At 35.0% G+C, this 18,862-nt stretch overlaps 1 protein-coding gene across 2 annotated transcripts; it reads left to right on the plus strand.

Moving 5' to 3' along the window:
* Window positions 1-186: 186 nt before the first annotated feature.
* Window positions 187-4,076, plus strand: LOC127117599 (uncharacterized). Of its 2 annotated transcripts, XM_051047671.1 has the most exons (3): window positions 187-1,483; window positions 2,734-2,802; window positions 3,536-4,076. In XM_051047671.1, the coding sequence occupies exons 1-3, from the start codon at window positions 400-402 to the stop codon at window positions 3,850-3,852; spliced, it is 1,470 nt and encodes a 489-aa protein (XP_050903628.1). In that variant the 5' UTR covers window positions 187-399; the 3' UTR covers window positions 3,853-4,076. The 2 variants fall into 2 exon arrangements, with proteins under 2 accessions (XP_050903628.1, XP_050903629.1); XM_051047672.1 differs by lacking the exon at window positions 2,734-2,802.
* Window positions 4,077-18,862: the final 14,786 nt, after the last annotated feature.

Genomic DNA, 18,862 nt, shown 5'->3' on the forward strand with positions numbered 1-18,862 from the left:
CAAACTTATTTCAATATCTAACGTCTAAAATTAACTGATAGTATAAAATCCTTTTACACTATCAATATATTTCAATAAAATCCATTTATGATAATAACATATGATGTATAAGAAATCTGAAAACATTAATTACAAGTAATGTCTTTAACTAATGTAAAATCAATTATTTTTTAAAATATTTATTGCAAAAAGTACTCCATGTAGGAAAAAGTACTAGAAACGAAAAACATGATTTTCTGGTAAACAGTTGTTGTTTGTTCGATTCTCATTTTGTACCATTTGTTATCAATACGACGTCGTCTTCATCCCCTTCCTCTTCCTCACTCTACTGTAATCGTTTTCCCCCCTTTCTTCTTTTCTAAGCGCCAGTTTCATCTTATTTTCACCGAACCGAACCTCATGAACATTCAACCCAAAATCGAACCCGGTTTACCATTCGGGTTCACCTTCACGAACCCTATCAACTTCGAAGAGAAGACGATTCAAGATCTCGTCGCAATATTGCGCGGAACGTATCAAGTTGAAACATTTAATCGAGTTGAAGGTGTTTTGGTGAGTAGAGACGCGAGTCTCAGAGAAGAGATTCAACGGTTGCAAGAGAATGTTGATTTGGAGAGACGAAAGCTTGAAGAGGAGCTTCACTTTGAGAGACTCACGAGGATTCAGGGTGAGGTAGATTTTAAGGAAAGGGAAGAATTGCATGAGAAAGAGAAAAGAGGATTGCAGAAAAGTTATGAATCTTTGATGATGGAAGTTAAGGTAAATGGTTTAGCTGAAGGGGTTAGGATTAGAGAGCTGAGAGAGAAGAACAGTAAGTTGGAGTGTGAAGTTAAGAAATTGAAGGAAAAATGTGTTGATGCTGGGAATGAAATTGAGCGGTTAAGCGTGAAGAATGATGGGTTAGAGTTTGAGGTTTTGGGGTTGAGGAAGATGAAGGGAAAATGGGAGGAAGATAGTAATGAACTTGGTGTGTTGAGGAAATCGAAGAAAAAATGGTTGGATGATAGTGTTGCGCTCGATGAGGTTAAAAGGAAGGTTCGTGTGTTGGAGGATGATAAAGATGCTTTGAATAAACTTGAGATTAAAAAGGATGAATTGGAGGGATCAGTGAAGAAGAGTTTGGAAACTATTGGTGAGTTGAGGAAAGAAAAGGGTAAGTTGGCGGATGAGAAGAGACGGGTTGAGAATTTGCTCAAGTCTTCCAACACCAAGTTTTGCGGACTGAATGAAAGAGTTGAAAGATTGGAGAATGATATTATTCTTTTGCTGAGTGTTGATGCTTCTGGTGGTAGAAAGAATGAGGGGGAACCTGCTGTGAAACCTGTTGTTACTGATTTTGAAGACAAAGATGATGATGTTTGTGGCAACGAGTTTCGAAATGACACTGTGGAGAAGGCTGAAGATGCTCACTATTCTCTTGGAGTTGCTGGCAGTACTCAGCCACAGAACAAAGGGGACAAGGATGCTCAAGGTGCATCACCAGGTATGGAAATTATGCATACGTCGCATATTCATATAAAAGATATGCATTTATTGAATGCTACTTTATAGTTATTGAATTAAATATGGGTGGTTGAATAAATGTTCGGTCAGATTGCTTGGTAGATTGGCCCCAAATCATGATTTTTCTGATTTAATTAAGCAAAAGCAGCTATTATCATGTTTTGTAATTTCTTTGAACTAGTTGGGCTAGTAGTGATTAAACCAAACCACATTGAAATACCTATAACTGGTTATCATAATTTGCAATAAGAGTATGACAACAATTACTGACAGAATAATAGGACCCAAGATGAGAAGGCGGACTCAAAGAGACTAGTAGTATCTAAGTTTATTATTGAGGTGTTTTAGTAATTAGTAGTGACTACTAGTCTCTTTGAGTCCACCCTCTCATCTTGGGTCCTATTACATAAACTCAATTTGAACAAGGATATTATGGTTCTCTCCAGATGGAATTTGAATTGTGACTTTGGAAGCTTCTTTTTCCTCGCTCTGTTTCATGTTTATTCCATGTTTCTCAGCCCAAGCAAGCTATTGCCTCAATTTTTGCTGAGTGATTTTCCTATGGAAATGGAGGTAGCATTGATTTGAACGGTGGAACCTCTAACTAATCTTGGTTCTAGGGAGGTTTTTCTTTTGCCAGAATGAATTGATTAGACTGGTGTGATATTGAATCTGTTGCAGAACAGACATGCCGAGGAAGCTTGCTACTTTGGAAGATAAATTCATGAGGTGAAGCCCTAATTTCATCCTTGAGGACAGGATAGAACCGTGCTTCAGGAACCCATCCATGGGAACAGATTTAAGACTGATTGTGTCATGATCATGGGTCAAGGGTTGGATGGTATACGCAACAAGGCCCAAGGAAGCGGTTGAGATGGCCAGGTCTTTTGAGAGTTAGTTATTCTGTAGTGTCGAGAAGGAGTAGTGGAATGAGAGTGCTTATGTAGTAGGGGAATGCTACTTAGAACTTAGAAAGAGATGGTCTGAGTGATTAGTATACATTATATAGCAGCTATATTTTATTTCTGTTCTTCTTTTCTCTTCTGAAACCATTTATAGCTATTACTTTGAAGCTTATTTAGAATATAATGGTATGTCCTTCAGTTTTGTAGCTCCTATTGTAGAGCTATAATCCAAGACTTTATATAGGATAATTGAGTGATTCTAAACCTGTATTTTTGCTTCATATCACATGTTCCTTCAGATAGTTTTTTGGAACATTTTCTGCAGGTGAAAAATGTTGCATAGTATACACAAGAAGGCTCAAGAAAACAATTGAGGTGACAGGGTCTAGCGAAAGTAAGTTATTTAGTAGCATACAGAAAGCATAGTGGAATTAGAATAGTTATTTAGGTTATTCAAAGAAGAGATGGTGTGAATGATTGTTCTCTTGTTCAGCAGTAGTAATTATGTACTCTTTTGGAGCTTTTGTCTGGGAAATTATTAGTAAGCATATAGTAGCTCTTTTGTATGTCTTTTCTTTTTATTTTGTTCTTTGAAAACCATTTATTGTTTAATACTCCACATTTCCTTAAATGATTTTTATCATGAACTGTGGATGCTCTCATTTGGTGAAGAAGCAAAGACCAACAAGGCCATTGGTAAAAAAGGGGACTTAGAATGTGAAAATCACTATTGTCATTACTGTCGTCGAAAAGAGGAGGTCCGGAAGGTGATTTCAGATGCTAAAAAGCATTCTGCTAAGTAAACAGAAGAAAGAAACAAGAGGGGTTGTTGTGTTCAAATGGTGTCTGCGCCAAAGTCAGTGATGAATTCAACAACAGATGAATATTCAGAGGAGACTTTTGTGACAAGTTTGAAGAGGAAACACCCTGCATGAAAAGAAAATGAATCTAATACCAAGAAATATAGTAAAAGTGTTTTTGAATTATTGGTTGAGGTTTGGTAGCCAGTGGATAAAATGTTTTAGGAAGTTGTTATTGATTCTTTTAGCCTAAAGCATCTACTTTTTGATTGCTTCTTCATGTTTGACAAATTTTATGTAAGCTTAAACATATCTCTTTTGTGCCAGGTAAGGGAACAAAGAATTTGGAAAAGAAGATTGAGATCATAAACCTTGATGATGATGATGATGATGATGATCAGTGTATCTCTCGAGGAGTACATGAAAAGAAGGCTATTTCTGGAATTGCGATGAAGTTTGAGGATCCAACTCCAAGTTCTTCAGTAGCATGGCAATTTGCAAATCCACTTGACATGGTAAAAAGAAAAATTTGTTTCAGCGACAGTGAAAGCTCTAGTTCTTCTTCCTCCGATGATTCATCGTTTCTTGATAATCCTGCAATAAGGTCTGCAGTATCGCATGCTAAAAAGAGAAAAATGTTGTAGGATTAAACTACTAGCCAAGATAACCAGCCTATAACATTACATAAACACATATCCCAGTCAGCCATGACCTTTTGTTAGGTTTAATGAACCATGAACTCATCTTTATGTTGGTTCTTAGTTTTGAAAATATGTACATGTTAGGTTGTATGTTACATATATGGGAGCCATGGTACATTTGTATCTACTAGATGTACTTCAACTAAAAAAATCAGCGTTCTCTATTATGTTTGTCTGATTATGTTATGTGTATAGTTTTATCCACTTCGAAGAAACCAAATTCTCATTTTAGCAATACTTGAAACATTTGAGAATAATATAGAATGTGTAAAATAGTGCAACAATATCTTTACATAGTAGTTGTCTTCTATACAAGTAAATCAGCAGCCGTGATAATGAACTCAACAGTATATATTGGAACCTTTATAAGCAATTGCAGAATCAAAGGCTAGGTAGTCGAATTAGAGAGTTATGGATTTAATCAAAAGAGTGACTCAATTAAAATTTGATAATTCAGACACATAACTCAATTCCAATAACAAACTGTATAAATATTAAATCAGGTTTAACTATATGATTTGATATCTAAAAAGTTCTTAAAAAAACACGACACCTAATATGTGTTAAAAATATTGTAGACTAATTCCATTTTCCCATTTTTCTTTTTCCAATTTTCTTCTTGAACAAACATAAAGTGTAACACGTGTGATTTTTATTTTTTTATTATTTTTGTAAAACTTAGTTTTAAAATCTATTTTTCATTTTAAAGTTTTGTTAATCAAAAAAATAATTATAAAGCAATGTTGCTTTGATATTTAAGAAAAAAAGACAAACATTAACCTTTTTGATTTGAAAAAACCCTCTTTTAATTTTGGCCGGTTTGAATATATTTATACTGATATTTAGTTCTTGATTTTATTGGTTCAACATTTTTTACTCGACATGATCTTTTAAGGACACTCAAGGGCCTCATCATGATCTTTAATTCTAAGAAGAATATAAAGAAACCCCTCTACTCTCTCTTTCATCATAACTCTTTGATAATATTTTCAATAATATCAAATTTTTGTTGGGAAAAACACATTTTTGGAGAAAGAGAGAAAAAAGTAATTTACAAAAGAGTCGTGAAAATGAGAGAGAAGAATATAATTATATTAAGGTTGATAGTTGTTTATATACAATACATGTGTTACTTGTTCAACATGTAACTGCTCATAACAAACAAACAAAAAAAAGCCACCACTAATTAACTTCTCTTACCATAACAACCTAATAATGTGATAGTTTGGATTCCACTCAACCTCCATTCTTAATTCAAGCTATCAAAAGCTATGACTCCAAACTCCCTTCTCAACTTTATGAATTGCAGTCTTGTAATGACTTTAGTGAGAACGTCAACCACTTGTTATTCTGTTGGGAAATACACGACTAAAAGCTTCTCTTAGTGACTTGATCCCTAAGAAAGTAAAATCTGATTTCTATGTACTTGCTCTTCCCATGTGCAATTGAATTTTTGGCTAGGTTGATTGATGATTTGTTATCTATTTGTAATTTGATTAACTCTTCTATCTTGATTATCAAGTCATTCAACAATGGAGCCAACTTGTTTGACATGCTGCAACATCACCTGCAACATATTCAGCTTCATAATTGGAAAAAAACAATAACTGATTGCTTCTTTGAGCACCATGGCACATGTGATCCTATGAATTTGAAGATGTATCCAATTGTTCTTTTCCTATAAAAAAACAAGTCAACTCTAGTTTGTTGATGCATTTTCTTAGTGGAAATAGAATACCATAATGAAGTATGACATTTATGTATCTCATTATCCTCTTTGAAGCATTAAAATGTTGTTTGAGAGGGTTGCTCATGAAACTATTCACCAATTCAACTGAGTAGGAAATATATGGACTGCTTTGACACAAATACCTCAATGATCCTACCAACTTCCTAATGTGGTAGCATCTACTTTGTCTTCTTTTCCTTCACCTGAATCCACTAATTCCAGATTTATACCAGCTAGTGTGATTGCAGTGTTGCACTCTAACATGTTGAACTTTGTCAAGATCTCTTTTGTATATTTGACTTGGTGCATGATCATTCCACCTGAGGTGTGTAAGAGTTCCATGCTAAGAAAATATGCTAGCTTGCATAAATCAGTCATTTCAAACACTTGTTTCATCTTCTCTTTGAACTGCTCAATCTCAGTCTCTAAACTACCAGTTACAAGGAGATCATCCACATAAAGGCAAATAATCAAGAGATCTTTCCCTTCTTTTCCTTTGATGTAAACACCATGTTCATAATTGCACTTTCTGAAATTTCCTCAATGAAGAATTTTCCAATTCTTCTATTCCATGCTCTTAGGGTCTGCTTCAAGTCATACAAGGCTTTGTGTAATTGTCAAACTAGGTATTCCTTTCCTTTGATGGAAAAACCAGGAGGGTTAACTCTGAACACTTATTCTTCTAGAGGGCCATTAAGAAAAGCTGGCTTCGCATCAAGATGGAAAATAGGCCATCCTCTATAGTATGCCAAAGAAATTACCAACCTGATGGTATCATGTCTTACAATTGGTGAGAAAACTTCATCATAATCAACTCATTGTCTATGCAGGAAGCCTTTTGCAACAAGCCTGGGTTTTTGTTTAACAACCTTTCCTTCAGGATCCAGTTTGAGCTTGAATACCCATATGATTGCAATGGCCTTCTTCCTTTCAAGTAACTTGGTCAATTCCCAAGTCTTTTTCTTTTATATGGAGGCGAGTTCTTCAACCACGGAATCCTTTTCGGCTTGTTCCTTGAGAGCTGCTTGATGATTAACTGGCTTAGCATCTGCAAACATAGCAAGAAGCATTATTTCTCCATCAAGGTTTACTTCATTATTAGGAAATTACTCATAATCAGCTAGTTTCCTAGGAAGTTGCCTTGTTCTTTATGGTCAATTTATGCTGGTGCATGTTCTTCCTCATTAGCATATTCAATCTCTTGTATGTCTTCAATGACATATTCCTCTACATCACAAATTTCAGATTGAACAACCACTTAGGTAACATCATCACCTTTGAAATTCCAGTTATATACTTCATTCTCTAGGACAGTCACATCTCTGCTGATGGCTACTTGCTTTATATAAGGATGAAATAACCTATAGGCTCATGTGTTGTTATAGACTACAAGGTCCATTGGATTTCTCATGCCATCCATCTTCCTTCTTTTAGCATAAAGAATACGATTGTAGCACAAGGAACCAAAAATCTTCAAGTGATTTGCACTAGGCTTCCTTCCCGACCAAGACTCATCAGGGACTTTGTTCATAAACCTCTTTGTGGGACATTTGTTTAAGATATAAGAAACAGTGGATACAACCTCACCTCAGATCTCATGCGTTAGATTTTCTACTTCAACATGCCTCTTGCCATGTTGATAATACTTTTGTTTCTTCTTTCTGCCAAGCCATTATGTTGAGGAGTGTATGGTGCCATGACTTCATGAATGATCCATTGGCTGGTGCTAAAAGAATCAAACTCCTTTAAGGTTTACTCTCCTCCTCCATCGGTTCATAGTATGTTTATTAGCTTGCCACTTTGTCTCTCCAACATTGTTTTGAAATCCTTTAAAATTGGCAAGGCTTCACTATTTGATTTGATTAAAAATAGCCACAAAATTCTTGAGAACTCGTCCAAAAAGGTGACAAAATACTTGTTCCCACCATAGCTAGGTACTTCTAGTGGTCCACAAATATATGAGTGAACGACACCAAGTCCTTCTTTAGCTCTCATAGGCAGACTATATTTGAAAGCTAGTCTAGGCTGCTTTCCTGCCAAGTATATTGTGCATGATTTTTCAGGTATTTGCATCTTATGGAATCCAATCACCATCCTTTTGAACTCACTTGGATTAAGCTTTTGTAATTCAAATGGACATATCTCTTGTGCCATATCTCAACCTCACATTCATGAGATGTTGTAGCAAGACATCTTAATTTAGAGTTTTTGATGCATATCTTGAAGGTTCTATTTCTTGACAAGCAAGATTTAAAGATCAATATCCTTTTATGATCAAAGAGATTCAGACAATCATCCTCCATGACCACTGGAAAAACCTTTTTCACCTAATTGAGAGCTTTTTCATGAGTTCTTCTAATCAACTTGTAGGTCTTGATAAATACGCTTGAATTGTGATGATTAAATTATGCTAAAACTTGAATGAAACAGAATTTAATTTTCTGTCTGTACAGAATTTGTCATCAAAAGTGGGGTTCAAACCCAGGACCTCCCTAAAACTGTACATGCCTTACCACTAGGCTAGAGAGGTTGTTGTTGAATACTTATGCAATGAATAAATATTAATCTAAATCTTGATTAAGATAGATTAATGAATTAATTGGGCATTATAGCTCCGTTTTGAATGCGGACGGATGCATTGGTAAGATAATGAAAAAGGCTATTATTATAATATCATATTATAGTGTATTATGCGTCTTATAAAGTCTATGAATTTTATTTTGATGGGTGTTAAACATGGTTGATATGTTTGATTGTGGAATAACATGACTAAAGATAACGTAAAGGATTATTATTATTATTGTTCCAGGTTATAAAATATTATGTGATTTATAAATGCCATGAATTTTATCATGATGAGAATAAAATATTGTATGAATGTGTACATGTACCAATTACGAGTTATGGTGATATGTGGGATGTTAAGACGGTATAGAAGGTCTTAATTGCATGTGTTGGTATGTGTGCATTCATTCATAGCATGGTCAAGCGGTGATCCTTTATTGGAAACAGACGTAGCAGACGTTGATTCTTGATTGGAATCAGGCGTAGTATTAAGCGGTGATCCTTAATTGGAAACAGACGTAGCAAACGTTAATCCTTGATTGGGATTAGGCGTAGTATTAAGCGGCGATCCTTCATTGGAAACAGACGTAGGCTTTGGTCTTGTCCGGATCTGAAGCGTGGCTTGGATTCTAGATATTGAATCGGAAAGCGGTGAAACTTTGAGTTCACATTGCGGTACCACATGCATAGAGTCACATTGTCTTGCATTGAGTCGTCTATAGTTATGTGATCATTGAATGTGTGTATTGATGTGAGTGTGAGGTACATTTGAATTATGTGGAATGATTGTCTGTTAATATCATTGATATAATTATACCAAGTGTGATGAATTCTTAAATTATGTTTTAATTCATTATGCCTTATTATGCTATTTCATAATGATTTGGAATTCTCACCCTTTCTGTTTGAATGTTACCTTTACATGGGTATCGTGCAGATACTACAGAGTAGTATTGCTGGAGTAGGTGGACGGTAGCTTGTTCAAGATTAGCTGGAGAGTTCCGTATTTAGTTTGAATTTAGGTATTGAGTCAATGCTCTGGTCATGTAACACTGGGTAGATTAGTGGTATTGAACTCCTATTTTATTTTGATATGCTTTATGTCATTAATTGTTTTATTTTATTTGATCATGGTATGGGACATGGATCATCTTATGAAATACATGAGTATTCTTTATTTTCCGATGCGAACGCATATTGCTTGAATACTCATGATGAGTGAAATGTGTTATTTTGATTGACCAGGTGTATTGTTGGTTTTTGAAAAGTTTAAAGTTTCGAAAACGTCGATGTGACGCCCTTTTCTTTATATGCGTGTTTATTTACTCTGATTATATGCTAAATAATTTGGGGTAGAAAAAGGGGTGTTACACAACTCATGGTAATTGTTAAATTCACTAAGAGTAGCTAATCTATTTTTGATTAGGTCTTTAGAGATGAACCTAATTATACTATGTTTGATTATATGAATGTTTGATATTATTTGAATACGTTTATGTTATAATTATTATTCAAATTGTTCTTGTTCTAACTGCTCTTTGTGTGTTGACGAGCGCACAAAGTGATTTTAGAAGAGAAAAGATTATTGATCGTAAGTCTACTAATCCAAATTAGGGAAATTGTCCCACTTAGTAATTAACTAGGAATATGTAATTTTAAGTTGTGGCTTTAGAGTTAACGCACTTAGAAACGCCTAGTTTTACTTTGAATTTGCCTAAGGAATTAGTGAAATATCGTTTAAATTAATGAGTTGTACATCAAGGAGTTGGGTGAAGTAGTCTTGTTAATTCGCCGTAAAATTATAGTGTAATTGTTATTCATGTAATACACATTCATCAACATATATAATTAGGGGATTCAATCTAACCATTATTCTCAAACTTTAATCCAAAAAATTTCTCGTGTTTATTTTTTGTACCAGTCATATTTGAAAAACCCCATTTGTTTATTTTCAATCGCATTAGTACTACCTTGTTTAAATTTGCAATCCTTGTGGAGACAAAATATTTTATTACTTCGATTGTGTTAGTACACTATGCGACCATCATTCTTAATTGACCAAAATGTTCAATGTTTTACAAAGGTCCTTAGAGTCATGGATCCTCGCGAAACATCTAAGGTGACGACAACTTCACGCTAGACGATAATATTTTCAAAGGATCTATTATAAGTGAGGTTCTCGTGCTGACCCTTACGAGAACTACATCTCAGGGACCCACACTACTCAACATCGTCCTATCTTATGTTTTCACTCTAGACTCGGCTAGAGAGTCTTTCCCACAAGGTTTGCAATCAGAGTATCTAAGTATCAATGGTATAATCGAACCAATATGATATATTATATCAATATAACAATAAAGATAACAAAAGCAATAAATAAGAGCCACACAGGTAAATAAACAAAGACACACAAACGACCTAACTAGACTTGACTCACTTGGGGAACCAGAGTCACCATCAGAGTCGCCATCTGTCGCACCTCGAAAAAATGATAACACGATCTAACGAAGCGCAATCATACGCTCACGTGATGGACTAAATAAAGTTGCCACCATACTTTATTTATTCCTAAAAAGGAAAGGGGAAATATCAATAAAACCCAAGAAAGAACGACAATGATTATGCCCGTCACAACCAAATTAGGATTCGGGAGTCAATTACGCAAGGGGAAGGTATTAGCACCCGTCACGTCCTTTGTACTCAATGGGAACCGTTATGTTAGTTGCACACATTAGTGTTGGCTTAGAAATGTAAGGCTTCTCGAGTTATTAAGAGGGAAAGAAGAATAGGAAAGAGAAAATGTTTTTTTTTGCAACGAATGAGACTAAACCTAAGTTTTTTTATTAATGAGCCTGATGAGATTTACAAATCTTGCTTCTACGTATCTCTGGATGCAATAGAGAAATCAAGACTTACATAGTTATGAGTATAAAATATTTGTTTGTTGGTCAATTTTAGCGAAAGCTACTTTGTGTCAATCGACGAAAACATTGTTGGACTACCCAAAACAAGTGGAGAAGAGGATGTTTGCATCACAACCAAATGGATTTACAAATCAACACTCGTGGGTAACGTTGAAATCTTACTCATATGTTCAAATGGACAACATATTTTTTTGCATCATCTTGAAACAAAATACCTTTCGTTCGAGAAAAGGGTTTGAGGATCAATTGCACGGCGGTGAGAAAAGAGTTTGATTGGTTTGAAGTAATTTTGGATGATGAGAGAGTTTAGAGTGATGAGAACCACATCTTAGTTCCTAACTCTCGGGAATTCGTGGACTATACCCTTCTCATTTTTCATCTTATTTGCAAAAGAGTTTTGATATTTTTAGGTGTTTTAGAAGTTTGCTTGAGAAAGCACACTCAAAATTATTCGAGGTTTATTAAGCGATGTGGAATTGATTTGAGGACTATGAGAGTTTGGATTGACGAGAACTACATCTCGGATCTAACTCTCAGGAGCTCATTGACTACACCCCTTTACTTCATCTCTCTTATTTAAAAAGTGTTGAATAATTGTTAAGTGTTTTTTATTTTCATTGGGAAAATAGCTTGACGTTGGATCAAACATTTGATGAACGATTGCGAAAGGTTTGAATGAAATGGCTTTCCAGATTGAAATGGATAGACATGGATTGAGTTTGAAATGGATTGATTTGTTATTGGGAAAATACTCGACGTTGGATCGAGTTTTTAATTTTGATATTTTTTAAGAAAAGGTTGATTATATTCTTGTGTTAGAACTAGCTAAACAAGCAAGCAAACAAATAAATAAAATCGGTAAAATTATTACACGTCCAATGAACAATAATAAATTTTCTGAAATGAGGATACATTTTATCGAATGTGGATACAAGATAATGAATCGATTAAACCAAGCCCATTCAACAAACAATAATAAATAAGTGTAAGTACAAGAGAATTTTCCGATTGTAAGAAGGCCCAAGACTAAGCCATGTGAAGAAAATAGCAACACACAAGTTATATTTATAAAAGCATTCATTAATTAAGTCAAAAGAAGTAAAATCAAAGTGTGCATGGATTAAAATCGGGATGCGAGGATGTGAATTAAAGTCACATAATGCAAGGACATGCAAGACAAAAATGAAATTGAGAGGTGTAAGCAAAACCCTAAGTAATGTGCTCAAAGCCGATTTTCACATATTCACAATAATGGAAATGTCGTATGCGACGGGTCAAAACACAGCGAAATACCATCAATGTATCGATAAAATAATCACTGGTATAACGACATGGGAAATGTCGAATCCACGAATCAAAATCTGATGTTTAACCATGAAAAGATTCAAAGAAGCAAAATAAAAATCCAATAAGTATTGCATTGTTTTAAACATTCACAAGGTGCTTTTACAATGGTCGTAATCGGGGTAAAATAAGTGGTAAAAATATAAACAAAAATTAAATTGAAAAGATAATATCATAAATAAGAAATAGGAATCACACAAAAATAATAAAGAAAATTATTAGGATGGTTAAAAAAATGTGAAAGAAAATAAAAAATAAGGGTAAAAAAAGGATGTAAAACATGAAAAAATGGAGAAAATATGAGGAAAAATGGTGGTTGGGAGACCGAGGTCTCAACCACTCCACCATGTCCAATTAGTTGTCATCTTATGGCAACGATTAATATATAATATATAATATATAATATATGGTGAAAATGAAAATAAATAAACCAAACTCAGTAGCAACTCTACTATTTTCAATTGGTTTTAAACTCAAATGATTAAGAAGAACAAACTAAAGACACTCAATCATAGAGTTAATAAAAGAACATAACAACAATAAGAAATTTACAATGACACATTCAAAAGCATATCTGAGAACAAAAGTTACCCTAACCGAAAATAGTGTTGTCGTGTGTTAGGAAAAAGGAAACGTTGTTGTGTTGCTATTGAGTGTGATGGTTTTTCATGGTGATTATGATGAAGTGTTCTTGGAGATTTGAAGGTAGGTGAGGGAGAAGGTTGTTTGAAGTTATGGAGGAGAATAAGGGGTTGGCTCCACCGTGAGAGGGAGAAAATAGAGAGAGTAACAACGGGTTATGTGAGGTGGTTGCGGTTGAAGTTTGTGGAGGTTAAGTTGTTGGGGGTGGCTTTAGGTTGTGAGGAGTGTTGGTTTTAAGGCGGTGATTTGAGGTGGAGTATGGTTGTTAAAGGATAAAGCTGCGGTATTTTGATGGAGGAGTTGCAACATGTTTCGACTGTGTAGCACGGTTGTTACCTGGTGGTGGAGGGAGGTGGTGCTTCAGAGAATTTATTGTTGATGAGAGGAAGAGAAATGAGGTTTATGGTGATGATGGTTGTTAGGAAGATAAGAAAAGTGTTTCGGTTATAGTGGAGGGTTTATGAAAGAAAAATGAAGAGGGTTTTTGTATGGTGTAGGTGGTTTCTTGGGAGAAACGAAGAGTGAACAATAACAGCGCATGAGCAGGATTGTGGGCATATAAGAGATGGAAACCTCAAACTTTTTTAGAAGCAACTTTTTCCTTGTATGAAACTAAGTATGAATTCCTCTCTCTTCATGATGGAAACGAGAGAGTATATATTTGTGAGTGAAACGCGTGTGGATAGTGAAGAGACTATTGGAGGATCCTTTTTTTATTGGTTACTCAAAAAAAAGGAGTGAGGAAATCATGAGTGGTCCCACAAATGGGAATAACGGCCACTGAAAAAGAGAGGATGTCTTTGTCCATCGGTAATTGGCCTCATTTGCTAGTTGTCTGAATTTTTTATTGGAGTCATTATATCCTCTTTATGTATCATCCTATTGGGTAAATATGAAATGAGAGAAAAGGTATTCAATAAGGGAATGCCAAGTGTCACCTTGTTGCTGACAATTAATTCTTTTAATTTTCTAACTCTCTTATTAATTAATTTTGAATTATAAAATATAGATTTTGAAAATTTTAATTAAAATAAAATACACAACAAAAATTTAAACCGAGATATCAATTAATTATAATAAATTCTCCCAACTATCCTGACTAAAAAACGGAAATAAACGGATCAAAAATGAATAAAAATTAGGTGCAAAATTGCTTGAAAAATTAAAACGAATGCACCATAATGATCAGTTCGAAATGAACCTCTTGAAAACATTCATGTTTCTGTAAAATATTGAAATGGGAAATGCCCGGTTAAAACACTCAGACGAATCATAATGCGACCGAAAAATTAGACAAAAAATAAATCGAGCACATCAGGTTAAACTATGCGAAAAGTAGATTAACATAATTGATATCTACAAGCTTGATTTTGAAATTTTCTCGCCCGTTGTTTTGACACACATTTGACAATTGATTCAACTGGTATTCCTGTTGATCCAAAAATTTATTTCGACTGATATTTAGGCATTATGCAGTATGAAATGCATGTTATGCTATACAAAGATACAACAACTATATTGAATGCATTTAATCGATGATTCAGGGTTAAAATCAGGGTGTGACATAGATGTAATTATTCTCATGGTGCACCAGCAAGACCTTATGGTTCCTCATCTTCTTAGCGGTCACCATTTCCAGCGCCAGACTATCCTTATGGGCAACCAGCAATGCCTAGGGCGCTATACCGGTAACCCTCAATCACTTCTTATTCAAATTAGCGATCCCAAGGTCGAGGATATCAAAATCAACATTAGAGCTAACATAGGCCTCACAACAACCTAGAAAGAAGGAATTCTACTATCGATCCAATTTCTATGATGTATAGTCAACTCATACAGCCTCTAATTCAAAGCTCTTTGGTGGATCCTAAACCCTTGAAGTCGGTTCCATAACCATTCCCTCCTGGATATGATCCCTATGTGCAATGTGGATATCATGCAAGATCAATAGGGCACTCGACTGAAGACTGCAAATTCTCCAAAGCTAAAGTGTAACAATTGGGGAAACATCTCGCCATGATAAGTGCAAAGACTGTAAGGGGCAACCATTTGAGAAGGAAACCAGTTAGTGAACGTCAACCTCTCGCCCTGATGAGTGCGAAGACTGCAAGGGGCATCTTCTGAACTCAGAGAATAAAGCACGAGAGACTTTCCTCAAGGTCATAACAGTCATGGGGCAATGGTATCATTTGTATTTGTATTTTCTTTTTCCGTTAAATGCTACTTGTTTTTAAACTTTGTTGTTTTTAATGGTAATATTAATTCGTATTCACTCTTTCTTTTTTCCCCTTCATTTATGCAAAAAACAAAAATATTTCTCCCATTCACTTGTCTTTATCAAACTTCTGTTTAAGAAAAAGATTGGAAGGAGGATGATGAAAACAAATACCCAAAATTGTTGTGGTATGCTTTTAAAGAAAACTTTGACGATGATGTAAGACATTGTTTCAAATCCCCAAATACCGAAGAGATAAGGATTTCATCCCTAGTCAACCACTTTGAGCCTAGAAGTTGGTGTTTCTTTTGGAATTAACAACCCTTCATCTTAACCAGGGGTAGGATAATTTTGTTCAGTTAATCTGAATTTGCATTCAAATTGCAAGAGAAAACATTCCACCCAAGGATCAACCACATGTTATCCTTCACACACATCTTAAAGTTTCCAAGAAGTCGTGAAAAAGCCAAGAGAAATTATATTGGCTGATCCTCATCCACCAATAACATGGCAGTTACAAACTTCCAACAACAAAAAAAGTGAAAAAAACCCGCTAATTCGAACACCATAAAATGCGACTTAGGCAAAAATTAGGGCATCCTGGTGGACCCAAGGCTTTTATAGAAGCGGTCCAGGAAAAAAAATAGGGATCAAAAGCAATAAAAAAATCAATCAAGAGAGGTCATCAAAAACCTCAACAATAAAACAAAGAAATAAAAATAAGGTGAATGCCATTTCAAGAAAATCTCATTTTGAATCCTCATCTTTATCATCACACCTTCGAACCCTCTTGGAAGTTGAATGTGTCTGTTGAATTAAGGAACATAGAACTGTATATCATCACGAAGAAGGGGTGGGTAAAAATTAAATTTTGAGCCTTATATCCTTTGTTTCAAAAGCCGTGAACCAGGCCACACTACAACCCTTAAAAGACCTAATTGAGGCAGGGTTTATTTTGAAATAATACCACAACAAGGTTGCGTTAACATGACTCCAAACGATCTTTGCTAATCATTTGTATTAATCACACCACCTTGCACACGACGAGTGGCTAAATCAACTTTGTGTTCTGATCATTGACCCGTTCACTGTATTTCACCAAGTTGATATCAATAAATTTTGATTTCAAAATTTTGCATATGCACTGCATTAAAACTACCTTTTTTAAATGAACTATTTTAACTGCAAGTCAACATTTAGCATCAAAGGAATCCCAATAAGATGCAATCAATTGAGGAACTTGATCAAGTGAAAGAAGTCCAGTCAGGGGCAAACCATTTTGAGAATCGGTCAACCCAAGCCAATCACCCCAAGAATCGGTTAGTCAAGAGAAAAATTACTTCAAGATTCAGACTAAGGGCGAGCTACCACAAAGAGCAAAATGAAGCCCATCCTCCAAAGCTCAATCAATAAAAGTGAATTCACTTCAACGCTCATACTAGGGCAAGCTACCTTAATGGAACAGAAAAGCTAATCACTCCAAGAGTTGGTTAATCAGGGGCAACCTACTTCAATACTAAAATATTGGGGCAAGCCACCTTGAGATAAGGGCAAGCTACTTCCAAACTCCTTTCAAGGTAAACCCTTTCAAAGACCCAACATACTGGGGCAAGAGGAGCCATATAGGGGCACGTCCGCTATATGCTTTCAAGTTGCTCAAGCAAACCCAGTCCCATGTCAGCAACTATTGAGTTTAAGATGAGTGTCGGAGAATCATGCTATCACCCCATCAAATAACCCTTGCCTTTCGACAAAGGAAATTTGCTGTAAAAGAACCTTTCATCAATTACCCATTACAGGGGAATTTTGGAAACCTTCGAGTCATTGCATAAATCATTCTCATACATTAATCATATCGCTTTGCTCTAGCGTTAAGCCATGTATATCATCTTATTCATCGAGCATATGCCTATAGCATGAAGCAAAATCAAACATAAAAAACCAGTTATTGTCTGGTAATCATTTGAAAGCCAGTTCCCGTCTGATAGTCTATTTTTAAAACCAGTTCTCATCTGGTAGCCTTTTCTTAAATCTAGTTCCCGTCTAGTAATCGATTTTTAACTCTAGTTCTCGTTTGATAGTCAATTTTCTTTTCAAAACCAGTTCTCGTATGGTAGCCTGTCTAAACGCAAATTCTCATCTAACAATAAATCAAAAAACCAGTTCTCGTCGGGTAGACTATTTGAAAGTCAGTTCTCGTCTGACAAATAAAAAACAAAACATCAGTTTATCTGATGCCTTCAAGTCCAATCATGTTCCTAGAACCTTCCATTAGAAGCCGATATATATTACCGATGACTTCGGTCTAAAGCCCAATTTATCTCTGGTAGCTCTCATTAGAGGCTGGTTTATATTACTGGTGCCTACGGGTTAAGTCCAACTTTGTCTGGCACATTCAGGGTTTGTTCTTTTTCTATCCTAATGTTTCCTAGAAAGTCATCATTTTAACTCTTTCATTGAAAGGATTTCCCCAGAAGGTTGGATGATTTTATGTTAGAAAACTCTAATATTTTTTATTTGGATTGATTCATGTAGAAGAGTCTTCAGAGCTTTGTGTGGATGATCTTCTTGTCAGAGGACTCCGCCGTTTTTCTTATCTTGGATGAACTCCTCTTTAAGAATCTCCAAGTCCTTCAAATATTCCCCAGTTTCTTCTCCAACAAATTTGTTACCCCAGTGAGTCGTCACCCTCATTTCCATTTCTTGTGGACCACCATTACCTTATGTCTCCAACATTCACCACAAGTTCATCTACCATTATTTATCCCTCATAAGATATACAACTAGGGTCATCTTCATAGCACATCCTATCCCTAGCAAACCAAAACAAAAAAAGAGTCTTTCATGCATTCATAACATCTCATATCATTTCATCAAGGGACAAAATTCGGGTCATTTAGTATTTAACTATCTCCCACCGCGATCATACGAAGATTAACATTCTTCACATTCTCTGGTTGAAGATACTTAAATAGGGGAAATTGTCATACCCCAATTTTCCCCCTCATTCAATAAATTTATGCATTCACCAATACATCTGCATCATCTGCATAGCATAATATGACATTCATCACGCATAATGCTTAAAATGTTAGCCAAAATAAATTTTTGGATCTACAAATAGACCAGTTAAATCAATTTTCAAATGTACATAAATTTAACGGGCGAAAATTTCAAGGTAAAGCTTGCAAACATCAATATTATTAATCTGTGTTTCACATAGTTTAACCTGGCGTGCTCGTTTTATTTTATTTTTACTCTTTTTTTCGGTTGCATTTTGATCATCCTAGAACTTTTTCAACCAGTCACTTTTATTGTAAAATTTGATTAAAACCTGTCTGTTTTCCAGAAATTTATTTTGCGCTGATCATTTTACTGCATTCGTTTTAACTTTTCGAGCACTTTTGAGCTCAATTTTATTCATATTCAGTCATTTTATTTTTATTCTTTTGTCAAAATATTCAGAAAAATTAAATAGAAATTTCCATGTCTTCATTTTATTTTTATTGTATTTATTTAAGAGTGTGTGATTTT

This window comes from Lathyrus oleraceus, chromosome 2, assembly GCF_024323335.1.
Source record: "Lathyrus oleraceus cultivar Zhongwan6 chromosome 2, CAAS_Psat_ZW6_1.0, whole genome shotgun sequence".
NCBI classification, from domain to species: domain Eukaryota; kingdom Viridiplantae; phylum Streptophyta; class Magnoliopsida; order Fabales; family Fabaceae; genus Lathyrus; species Lathyrus oleraceus.